The following is a 12,262-nucleotide window of genomic DNA, read 5'->3' on the forward strand; positions in this document are numbered from 1 at the left end:
TGTATGGCAGCAATGGGCAACTTAAGCTAGTGAGTGGGCCTCAGGAGTGCCCCCCTTCATACCAATGAGCCGCAAAGTTGTAACCAAGATGATCTCCCAGGATAGGCTAGTTTTGCTAACTGCGCTTGTGTACTCAGCATTTGTGGGGTGTGCCAATTGAACCTTAGCAGTACGTTGGATGAAGAGGGAGCCCACGACTCTTATAGTCAACTTTGTGTGCAATCAGTATGTACCTCACTTTACATGCATTCTGCTTTAGTAATACTGGTCTGAAAAAATGATATGGACAGAAACCATCAGAATCTGTCAACTCTGTGCATGAGCAATGGTAAACAAAAACGTTTTGCAGGCCACAAATAGGACCCTAATGGATTGCAGGTTGCCCACCACTGGGGTTTCAGGTTTTCACAGTTAGTACATGGAAAGGCTGACTGTCTGGAAGTAGAATGATAACATTGCTATTATATTCATAAGTTGTATTTATTGACTTCACTGATGATTGATTTAAAATATGTCACTTTTATTCAGGAGCATTTCACAGCATGTTTTTAGTCAATGGAAGAGGCTATTCTGCTTGGTGTTCAGCAAATGACTGCTTTTCTTTTATTTATTTGTTTATTTTTAGGGCTATACCTGGGCTTTTGGGTAGTAGAACACATTTCAAGAAGGAATTTTCTGATCCAGTGGAGCATGGCCAGAGGCACACAGCAACTAGGAGAGAGCTAGCAACAGGTCGAAAGGCCATGCAGAAGCTAGCAAAAAAAATGTCAGGCTGGTTCCTGAGACGTACTAAGGCTCTTATCATTGATCAATTGCCAAAAAAGGAAGACAGAGTAAGAGTGTCCATTTTTATAAAATACTAATAAATATATCCTCTTTTGGTTATAGAGTTGGTTTTATATGGTGTCTAATATTTCATGGTTCAGTGGTCAGACTTTTCAGTAATGCAGAGGTTCAGGGCTGCACATGTACTAGTAGTACAGGTTGAACTTCTCCAGTCCGGCACCCTTGGGACCTGACTAGTGCCGAACCAGGGAATATGCCGAGCCATGGGAGATCAATATTGTCTAGCAGCATTACCAATACTTCCACTGTTTACTGGGCTCTTAGAAGACATTTAAGGGTAAATTAGAGCTAAATAACAGCACAGAACACTGAGCGCCAGGACTGGTGGCTGTAAATAAACTTTATGGACCCGTGGAAACTTGGCCACACCCATGATAAGTGAATGTTTGGCTAACTTAAACCATGCTGGACCATGGATGTTGCCGGACCATGTTATTTGTTCACATAATTACTATGATTGCATGTTTAGATTGAGTTATTTGAGCATGGAAATACACTGCAAGGCATTTGATTGACCATTAACATGTCCAGATGCTTAATTTATTTTCACAGTTGTAACTATGGGCCTAATATCAACTTCAAATTTCTGTGTGCGACCTTTATCTTTTGAAAACCTAGTCAGGATATGGAATCTGATAATATATAAATTAAAACTTGTTAAAAGGAAGTTACTTGAATTTCTCTCCTTTTTTGGTATTCATTTTAATAGACTACTTTGAAATGATTTTAAATGGGTTTAAAGTAAATTGTGACTACTTGTGGTTGTTTTACTAGTGCTGCCATAAATATAATTTAAGAATTCATACTTTTTAAAAATAATCATGACTAGAAAGTTTTGATGAATATGAGAATTTATCTAACCACCACGCATAAATACTTTTAATAAATTAAACACATTAGCCTGCAGCTGCTTTTCTAGATTTTGTTTTGTTCTTCATATAGAGCCTGTAATAATGTCATCCAAACTGTGTCTTCTAAAGGAAAGATTAACACAATTGTCAGTCAATGCTTTTCTAAATCTAGCAGGTTTTATTTCTCTTCATTCTCTTGTTAATGTGAGTATATGTTCAAGTTACTGTTGTATTATTACAGCACAGCATGGTGCTGCTGCTATGTGGGTGGCCTAAGTTCAGAAGTGATCTTGGGATTTTCTGTCTCCTGCCGGTTAAGACCAAAAATGTCATGGAGATGCCACCCATGGTCTTTGGGAGGAGGGATAAGCGTTTTGGACAAACCACTGTACAGATCCTCTCTCTCATTCCTGTGACTGCGTTAGTGGCTACCTTAGATTTGACTGTGTTCTGTCTTCCCTGACTGAAGTAGTGTTCCACAATAGTGCCAAAGGGGAATGAAAGGAAATGTTAAATAAATCATTCTGACTAAGTGGACAAGAACCTTTACAGCTAGACATTTTAAACCTTTCACTTGCTCATCTCCTCTCCCCCCTCCCCCCAAAAGCATAACGAAAATGCAGTGGAATTAAGACTAAAGAGCGATTGACATAGTTTGACTTTAATAATGCTAATAGAATTGGTAAAAAAAAAATGTATTAAAATTACTGCAGTTACCTGTTGACCATATTTTCACACACTTGTTTTTTTCAGCACATTCAGCTTTCCTTTCTTTACTGGGAGCAGAACAATGCCCTTTAACTTCCTATATATCTACCAGTTTATTTTCCATTTTATTTAATTTTAACATTTTATTTAGTATTTTAAATTCTTCTTGTGATCGTCTTTTGATTTTTCCTTCATGATATTTACAATTGTATTTTGGGGTTCTATATTGGCAGATGGTGTACTGTTCCTTGACAGAGTTCCAGAAACAAGTATATCAGGCTGTATTGGCAACCGAAGATGTAAGCTTAGTACTTCGAGCACGGGAGCCCTGTGGTTGTAGCAGTGGCCGTAAAAGGAAGAATTGTTGTTACAAAGTAAGTATTTTCACAATCTAGATTTCAGGACGTACAGTAACTTTCATCACTCCATCCTGCTAGTATGGAAAATGTGAAGGCACATACATACTTGACGGAATGATTGTCCCTGCCTATTTTGCAGGCCTGGTTCCTAATAGCTCAACAGAAAAGGAGTTGAAGATGGAGCATTGCTACATTGATACTCTGCCCCTCAAAACCACTATTCCCTTAGATTCACAGGCTATTTCACCACACACAATTTTTGTAGAAATTGAGGGCAGAATGTAAATTCAGTGATCCCTTTTTATATTTGTTTAATAACCTAAGTTGGGGGATGAAAGTTGGTAGTTTACTTGGCTGTTGCCATGAAATAACCAATATTTGCTGATAGTTATGACACATTGATGACTGAGATTTTCTCGTTCGCTGTCTCTAATTAGGAAAAGAGATAGAGGTAGTCACTATTCACAAATGGTTATTTTTGCAAAGAAGGAGCTGTCTTAAACTATGTAACAATTCACAAGGGTGAAGTGAAACAAAAGATAAATGTACATAAATACACTGCCAACAAAATCTATTAAAAATAAAAATTATTTGGGGAAATCAATGAATAAAACAAGGAAAAATACTGTGCATACAAGAAAACTATTTAAATATTAAACTCCAGAAAAAATGCTATTAAACTCCAGTTAAAATTATAATTATAGTTTCTGTTAATTGGAGAACATAGGGTAACAACTTCAGAGTTATTATAGTTTAAAAAACAAAACTTAACTGTGTGTAGTTTCAAGTTAATTCAGACTTAACTGTACCCACTGATAAATTGTGACCTTCCACTCAATACCTCTGTTGCACTTTACGTACAAGGAGAAGGTATTCAGGAGGAGGCTTTGGTAAGGTATGTATGTTTTGGTTTTTTTGGTCAGTTCAAACCCAAGAACTGAATTCTGGACGGTTACTTCAGCAAACTCATAACCTTGTCCCTTAAAATGCCCCGGGTGTGCAGATGCTGCTTATTCTGTGGTTACATGTAAAATAAAATCAGATAACTTCAGGCAGCTTGTGAACAACCTAGACAAAATAAATCAAACTGACTGAGACACAGGCCATCTGTAAACTATTGGTAGAAGTGCTGTGATGGAAGTTGCCTCAAGCTTCACTGGTGTTGCTGTTCTCTGAAGTAGCAGTTACTGAAGACTTCTTGTAGTCTTTGTCTGCTCTGAATTTATTCTCTTTTATGAGTCTCAAATAAGAGTATTTTTTTGGCTGGTTAGTATTCTTCCCATTGTTTACTTCTCCTGTTTAAGCAATTTTTTTTTCTAAATTCCTATTTATTCTGTCTTTTCACTTAAATGCTGTCATTGTGTTAGTCGGCCTAGTACTTTTACTGCAATCTCTTATGTTTTCTTCTGTGTACCCCCTCATTGTCTAAGCCTATCTGTCTAAGTCTACCACTTTGCTCTCCCCTTGACACCTGTATTTTAAGGGTTGTCACAATCTGGGTTGAGAGAGGTTGTGGACAGATTTTCTCAGTCAAGTGGTTCAAATTAGGGATGCAAGTGACTAGTTGACTATCTGATAAGCAATTGCTTATCAGATAGTTGACTAGTGACTCAACTAGTCACTCTCCTTCTCTCCCCCTCCCCCCGCTGCCTCTATCAGAGATGAGCAACAAGGAGCAGGAGCAGGATCCAGTGCTGGAGAGATCTGACTTAAAAGCTTGTTTCCCCCCAGCACCATCTCCATGGGGAGAAGGGGGCGCAGCAGGGAACTGGTGGCACTTCCGCTTTTGAAATGTAGCAACAGCAGAGCTCTTGCTACATTTCAGAGGCAGAGGCACCCATATCGACTAATCAAATAGTCAATGCAAATTACACCGACTGTTCTATTAGTCGATTAATCTAAATTTAACATCTTTTCCATTTTAAGAATGGAAAAAATTAGGTTGGACATCAAGAAAAAACTGCCTTACTCGGGATGTGTTAGGTTGTGGACTAGCCAGCCGCCTTAGGGCTGTGGTAAAACATTAGAAAAGGTACAGTCAAGAACAGCCTGCAGGGGACAGAGTCGATGAATTAGGGGAGTCATTGGCACGTTCTTCTAGCTTCTGTGCTCAAATAGCAATAGGTTATAATTATAGTCATAGCGTACATTTGTAATTTCGCTGCAGAAGTTGTTCTATAAATGAAAATCCCTATTAAATACACACTTTACAATACAGGCAGTCCCTGGGTTACGTACAAGATAGGGACTGTAGGTTTGTTCTTAAGTTGAATCTGTATGTAAGTCGGAACTGGCGTCCAGATTCAGCTGCTGCTGAAACTGACCGCCAGTTCTGACTTACATACAGATTCAACTTAAGAACTCCAAGTCAGCTGCTGCTGAAACTGATCAGCAGCTGATTCCAGGAAGCCCGGGGCAGAGCAACTGTGCCTCGGGCTTCCTGTAGTCAGCGCTGGTCAGTTTCAGCAACGCCTGAGTTGGGGACGTCTGGGGCAGAGCAGCTGGGGTGCTGCTGGGTTGCTCCAGTAGCACCGCTCCTCGGCGCTACTGGACCAACCCAGCAGCACCCCAGCTGCTCTGCCCCAGGAGTCCTGATTCAGCCGCTGCTGAAACTGACCAGCAGCGGCTGAATCAGGACGCCTGGGGCAGAGCAGTTGGGGTGCTGCCGGGTTGGTCCAGTAGTGCCCAGAGCGGCGCTGCGGGACCAACCGGTAGCGCCCCAGCTGCTCTGCTCCAGGGTCCAAAACAAAAGCCTGGTCTGCTGGGGGGGGCACACTAGCTGCGCCCCCCCCTCCAGCAGACCAGGGACACAGGGAGCAAAGCGGCAGCGGGGGGGTGCCTTGCCTCTGAGGCTTTGCTCTGGCGCTGGACCGCTTTGCTCCTGGTGCCCTTGGTTTGCTGGAGACAGTCCCCAGCAGACCAGGGGCACCGGGAGCAAACCCGCAGCCGCGGCGGGGTCCCCGCGCTTCTGAGGCTTTGCCAGAGCAAAGCCTCAGAAGCGCGGGACCCCCCGCAGCTGCGGGTTCGCTTGCGGTGTCCCTGGTCTGCTGGGGACCGTCTCCAGCAGACCAGGGACACCGCGAGTGAACCCGCAGCAGCGGCGGGATCCCCCGCTTCTGAGGCTTTGCTCTGGCAAAGCCTCAGAAGCGCGGGAACCCGCCGCTGCTGCGGGTTTGCTCCCGGTGCCCCTGGTCTGCTGGAGACAGTCCCCAGCAGACCAGGGGCACCGGGAGCAGCTTTTCTTGCCCCGGAGCTCGAGGTGGCTGACCGCTGCCTGTGAGCTCCGGGGCGAGAGAGCCCCGTTCGTAAGTGCGGATCCGACATAAGTCGGATCCGCGTAAGTCGGGGACTGCCTGTAATAGTAAAATAAGCAGGAGAGATTGGCCAATGATACTTTTTATATAGTGTATTTTATTCTACATATACATTATGAATGTTTTTCAGCTGTGTTTCAGTGTGATAACCCCATCTATATTATCTCTTGTAGAAATGCTTTTATAATAAGGTAGCCTTTGAATTACTTATTTTATTAATATATTTACATTATGAACATATGCTGCAGGTTATTCATTAATTTTTACATTAACTCTTTCCATTATCTCTGTGTCTCAAGATGTTTTGTGGAGAGGTGACACTCCATTTCGTTTAGTTTGCTAATGGCACTTGAAATTACTGAAGGCCCTTGGTCATGTTTGGGATTCTTAAGTGCACAATAGATGGCTATAGAATATCTTCCTGAAGTTACATATGAAATCTAGGAATTAGAGATGGAAGTGAGGGGGGAGACATGATTGGGCACTACTTAAAACTTTATAGTATTCAGTTAAGAATAATGTTTGGAATGGAGTGCAAATGTTAAAACTGTCATTTTTATTATTTGTCAGTTAATGACTTCAGTGATATGCACTGACTGTTTTTTTTTGGCATATTTACATGCTTAAAGTCGTTCAGCCATAACCAGGAATACACAGTCATCTGATGTCAGTACTGATGCAGCAGAAAATTTTGCATGAATATTTCAAGACATTTTAATTATATTTTAGCTGTTGGTAAAATATTGTTGAGTTTCTTTTAATAAAGAACAGTATTTGCAGTCGTTGGATAAGATGTCATTAAAACAGCTACTGTTTAAATTTTAAATTATTACATTTTCCTTTCTGTTTATCATATGATCTGTTAGTTGGCCTCTTGGTTACCCTACCTTTCTATAAATTACATGTTCTGTGAAATATTTAAGAAGAAATATAAACAGTGTAAATATATAAGCAGAGGCGATGCTAGCTGGAATAATTTTGGGACCCTCCCCACATTACATATTAATAATTAGGGGGCCGCCTTGAGCTGCTCAAGGCACTGGCACTGAAAGAATATTTTCTGTTAATGCTTTGTTAGAAAATGCAGAAAAATTGAAGGTAATTCTCTGTCATGCTGTATTGTTAATAAAATCAATACGATTTCCGCATGAATCAGTATAGAAGAGATTTTACAAAATACTTTAAAATTGTGAACATGTTTTCTGCTGAAAATGACAGCTCTAGTGGCCTAGAATGCTGATTCTGTCAGTTACCAGTAAAGATGGTTAGATTACCATTTTGAATATTTACATTTCTTTATGATGTTTGTACTTTTAGGAAGATTTTTTTGTTTTTTTGTTTTTACAGACAAATGCTCATGGTGAAACAATGAGGGCACTATATTTCAGTTACCTGACAATCCTTCGAAAGGTTGCTAATCATGCTGCTCTACTACAGACAGAGAACACCAGCAAACATCAGGTTGGTTTTAGTATACCTGAAAAGCAAAGTTGTAAATTTTTGTAGCAAAAGTATCTTGTTGTAGCAACTAGCTATAATTATGACTGGGCACTTCTTTTCAACTTTATTTACCCACATCTTTTTGTGTAGCTAGCTGAAATGGAACTACTTTGGTTAGTGCATCATGTCTGATCCTACTCCCATAATTTTGATTAACAAAATTTCCATTGGCTTTTATAATGCGGGATCAACCTTTATTCAGTAATTTTTAACAGTAGTAATATTTTTCATTTATCATGAGCAGTTTTTTAAAAAATTGAATTTTGATGGAGAGAATAATTATTGAGATGAGTAGACATTTTACTGTTACTTCAAATAATGTCAGAGGCAACTACTTGTAGCTGTTTTGTTTATCAAAAGAATTTCTCAAGTGTGGGCGGCTTTGTGAAAACAGAAAACATTGTAGGGCATCTGCTCTCCAAAGGAATTATATACTTTTGAGATAGATGAGCTGTGTTGAATAGCATAAGCAGAAAGTAGGGGCAAGGAGAAGATTGTGTCAGTTCAAATAGAAAGGGGGAATTTGCAAGTCAAAATGGTGTTGGCATACAGATGTTTTCTTGAAATTCACTTCACTAATTTTCACAAGTGAAGACAGTGGCAGAATAGACATTTTTTCAAGTGTTTTTATTTACCTTTAAGATTTCGAATGAGTGAAACAGAAAGGGATTTTATCACAGTCATTTAGAAGTCTCAAGAGGATAAAAGTGCAGAATTCCTGGCTTTATGTGGCAATTTGTCTTTTCAAGAAGGAAATCCTCTTTGCAAAATATACATCTAACTGTCTAGGACCTTATACTGGTACCTGTCACTAAGGATGTAACAGTTAAACTGGTTAAATGATTACTGATAAGCTCATTATCAGTTATTGACACAAGTTAAACGCTTCATAAGGCTGCTGGTAGTCCCGCAGGGCCAGGAGCACCGCAGTTAACTCTGTAACTGATAGAGCTTTGTCAGTTTACGGTTATTATTTTCCCCATTTTTTGCATCCCTACAGATCACTATACTGTGCCTAAATGTCATTTTTAAAATATTGTTTCTGTCAGATGTGCTTTGGAAGAATAGTGGTGCTTTTGTTATGACAAAAAATCAAAGCGTATATGGAAATTACTGGATGCTGCAGTGCCTGAAATAGTTTCTGGTATGATATAGTAGGCTAGAGTTACAGTATTATTTAATGGTGTACTCCTTGCCCATGTGTATTTATTGTCTGTGTATCAGTTGATACCTGTGAGATTACATCTTTACACAAAAGACTGATTTAAAATGTTGACAATTAGAACCCAAGCTTTCTACTATCTTATTGCTTACTGGCTCTAATTCCATCCGTCAATATTTCTGAGCCTGGCCCTACAAGGTACCTAGTATCCTTACTCCCATTGAACTCAGTATCTTAGGATCAGTCTTAATGCCCTTTTGTCACCTCCAGTTCATTGCCTTTTTTCTCCCGCTCCTTCCCCCCACCCCCGCCTAAGAAATTTACCTTCCAATCTGTTTGCCCTCCTTCCTGACATTGTTCCTAAAATTTTAACTCTTCTTCAGAGTCAGCAAGAAGTGAACCCAGCTCCACCTTTGTACTAAACAAATAATAAAGCCTTAAAAAAAGGTGGGGAGGAGGAAGAATTTAAAGGCAGTCTGCAGCCATATCTTCCATTGTGGCACCTGAGATCAGAAAATTAATGATACTTCTCATAATCTTGAAAGATTGGGAACCTCCTCTTTAAGGAATGAAAAAAATTGCAATGCTCTCTTCAATACATGTGGAAATCTGTCATTGGTAATTTTCCAGTTGAGGCAATGCACTTTTCTTTAATTTGGGAGAGAGAACGATCTTGTATTTGAGCAGACTCTAGTTACTAGAACTCTCATATTTAAACAACGGAAGATTTACCTGGCATTGTTCGTTTTCTTAATAGGGATATGAATGTCTAGTTAACTAGTCACTTCTTCACCCCTTGCTTCCTGTATCAGAAAGAGGCAGCAAGGTGGGGAGAAGACGGGGTGCTTCAAAACGGCAGCAGTGCATGGGGCCTGGGGTTAGCTGGGGATGCAGCGCTGTCACTTTGAAACACCACGTGGAGCCTGACGCCAGGCTCCCAAAAGTGTTTCAAAGTGGCAACACCGCATGGAGCCTGGGATCAGCTGACTCTCTCCCCCCCGCCAGCTGACCCCGAGCTCTATGCAGCACTGCCACTTCAAAATGATGCAGGGAGCACGTGGCCAGCAGGGGACTGCTTGAGTTCCCTATTTAACCTGTGCTGGCCTCAGGGATTTTGCCTTTGAAGTGAAGTGGAGGTGCCCTTATCGACTAATCAAATAGTTGATGCAAATTGCATCGACTATTTGATTAGCCAATTAATCTAAAAATTTAACATCCCTAGTCCTTAACTCAATTCATTTTTGTTTAAATTTTGTTTTAAATCATTGTTCTTGGGTGGGACTGGGGATGAAAGATTCAGCATGCAGGCCATGTTGGGGAGAGAGGACAACTCCAGCAGCTTTCTCACTACAGCAGCTTGGGACCAGGTGAGAAGCGCCTGTCCACGGCTGCTGCAGCAGGGACAGCTGGGGAAGCGGTGCATGTTCCTCAGGTGGGGGACACAAACAAACACTTTAAAACATATAGTAGATAGTTCTCCACCTCTACTCCCTCTTGGCACAGTGGAGTTAAAGCTGTTCTGGTCCTCATCTCTGGCCCCTTGCTGCCCCTCTGTGGTCATTTTGTAGTATAACTGTCCCTCCTGCCAGACCCTCCCCCCATTTCCATTTTATGAGAAACATTTGAATTCCATGGCACATTCCCATTATCCTGGCACAACCAAGCCCTGACCATGCTTTAAGTTCTGATAAGAGGGAGCTGCATACCAAATTCAGTGGTCCTAGCTCTGACCGCTAGGAGACGTTCAGGAGACGTTCTTGAACAAAAGAACTCATGGACACCAGACAGGGACAGATGCACATTTCTAAAATATATAGTAAGATATAGCCTCTTATCTTTCAAAGAAAAAAGAGGTTTTAGTTTATTCATGTCAGAGGTTTTTGTACTGAGCACTTCATAAATTTTACTGCTAATTTCAGTGTCATCACAAATATCCTTTTAGCCCATTTCACTCTTTCACAGATTAATGATGGACCAAACTATCTCTAATATTGAACTCAATTTTTCTTGTTTGTGTTGATCAAATTTTCTGCCTTTTATTATAGGAAGATATTATCAAAAGGGTATGCCACCAGGTATTTTCTGAGTTTCCAGATTTTGTTCAGCTGAGCAAAGATGCAGCCTTTGAAACAATTTCTGATCCGAAGTACAGTGGGAAAATGAAGGTAAGCATATTTGGAAAAATTTATTACATAATTTTGATGACTGTAGTACTGATGTGTAAGAATATCTGCAGCTACCATTTATTTAACCACTTTATAATCTAATCCCTGTACTATCATGGATTATGAAATTTTAAAGGTCTGATAGACCTAGAACACCCATACCACTCCCTGACAATGAAGGATTATTCCCAATTAAAACACTTTCAATGCTTTGCCCATTCTAGTTCTTCACAATGGTGAATCCAGTACTTCTCTTAGAAGATTCTCTGTATTCAGGAATTCTCCCTCCCTCCATATAACAGTCTAAATGTATACTTTTCATCCCATTCCTCATAACTTGAGTCACTAGTTATAGTTACATAAATAATGTCATTCCTTCTAGTGTTCAGTCTTTAAATATAATGAATTTATATCCTTTTATTCTTCCTTCCCATTGCCTTCTCTCATCCTTAACTGTACATATTTAACGTTTAACACCTTTCCTCATCAGTCAATTATTCTAGCGTCCTTATTGCTTGAATTACTCTTTTTTTCGGAATCTTTCTGAAAGTGTCTTGCCCAGAAACATTGTGTTATCAAACTAGTCATGTGGAGAAGGACCACTACCACCCTTCCCCTTAGTGTACTTGCCTGTGTAATCCGGAAATGCATTGGCCTTTTTACAGCTATATATATTGCTTTAGTTCTCTTCAGCATTATTGCTTCTAGATGTTTTTTGTTTGAGCATCATTGTTCTAAAATTATTTCTTTTCCAGATTGCTTACATTTTTCCAAGTTGAATCTCATTTTATTTTCTATATGTTTCTAATTTCTCCAAGTTTGTTGGGGTTCCCATCTCTTTTCATTTTAATATCAACTGTGGAGTTCATTAGCATACTGATAAATACCTCTTTCAGATGATCAGATCAGTCCTAACACTGATACTGAGGTACCCCTCTAGATATATTTTCCTGACTTGGTAATTGTCATTTAATTACCTTTCACTTTTCTTCAAGTAGTGTCACTATGGGTGCTCCATTTCAGGAGAGTGTGCCCTCTGCGTTTAGAGCTTTTAAGTTGCAGTGCCTGTTCGACCTGTGCATATGCTCTTCTCAGCCTTGTGCTCTTGACTATGGATATATACAGTTGTGGAGGTGAACTGTTCTCAGTTCCTTCTCAACCACTTTGCATGAAATGGAGCCTTAGTAGTGTCTGAGTTGAGTTTGCCTCCACTGTAGTTTTTTTTCTCCCCATAGATTCACTTAACTTAGTTATACAGGCAGTCCCCGGGTTACGTACAAGATAGGGACTGTAGGTTTGTTCTTAAGTTGAATTTGTATGTAAGTCGGAACTGGTACATATTGTAGGGGAAACTCTA

The 12,262-nt window shown here is 40.1% G+C and overlaps 1 protein-coding gene across 10 annotated transcripts in view; it reads left to right on the forward strand.

The window, feature by feature from the left end:
* Positions 1–12,262, forward strand: part of ERCC6L2 (ERCC excision repair 6 like 2) — a 119,870-nt gene that overhangs the window by 28,564 nt on the left and 79,044 nt on the right. For all 10 annotated transcript variants that reach the window (XM_089779258.1, XM_089779262.1, XM_089779263.1 and 7 more), the window contains 4 exons: positions 626–833; positions 2,639–2,779; positions 7,426–7,539; positions 10,786–10,905. In XM_089779258.1, the coding sequence (XP_089635384.1) occupies positions 626–833; positions 2,639–2,779; positions 7,426–7,539; positions 10,786–10,905 (583 nt within the window). The remainder of the gene's footprint in view (positions 1–625; positions 834–2,638; positions 2,780–7,425; positions 7,540–10,785; positions 10,906–12,262) is intronic.

Source organism: Pelodiscus sinensis, chromosome 6 (genome assembly GCF_052426305.1).
Source record: "Pelodiscus sinensis isolate ZL-2025 chromosome 6, ASM5242630v1, whole genome shotgun sequence".
Taxonomy (NCBI): Eukaryota; Metazoa; Chordata; order Testudines; family Trionychidae; genus Pelodiscus; species Pelodiscus sinensis.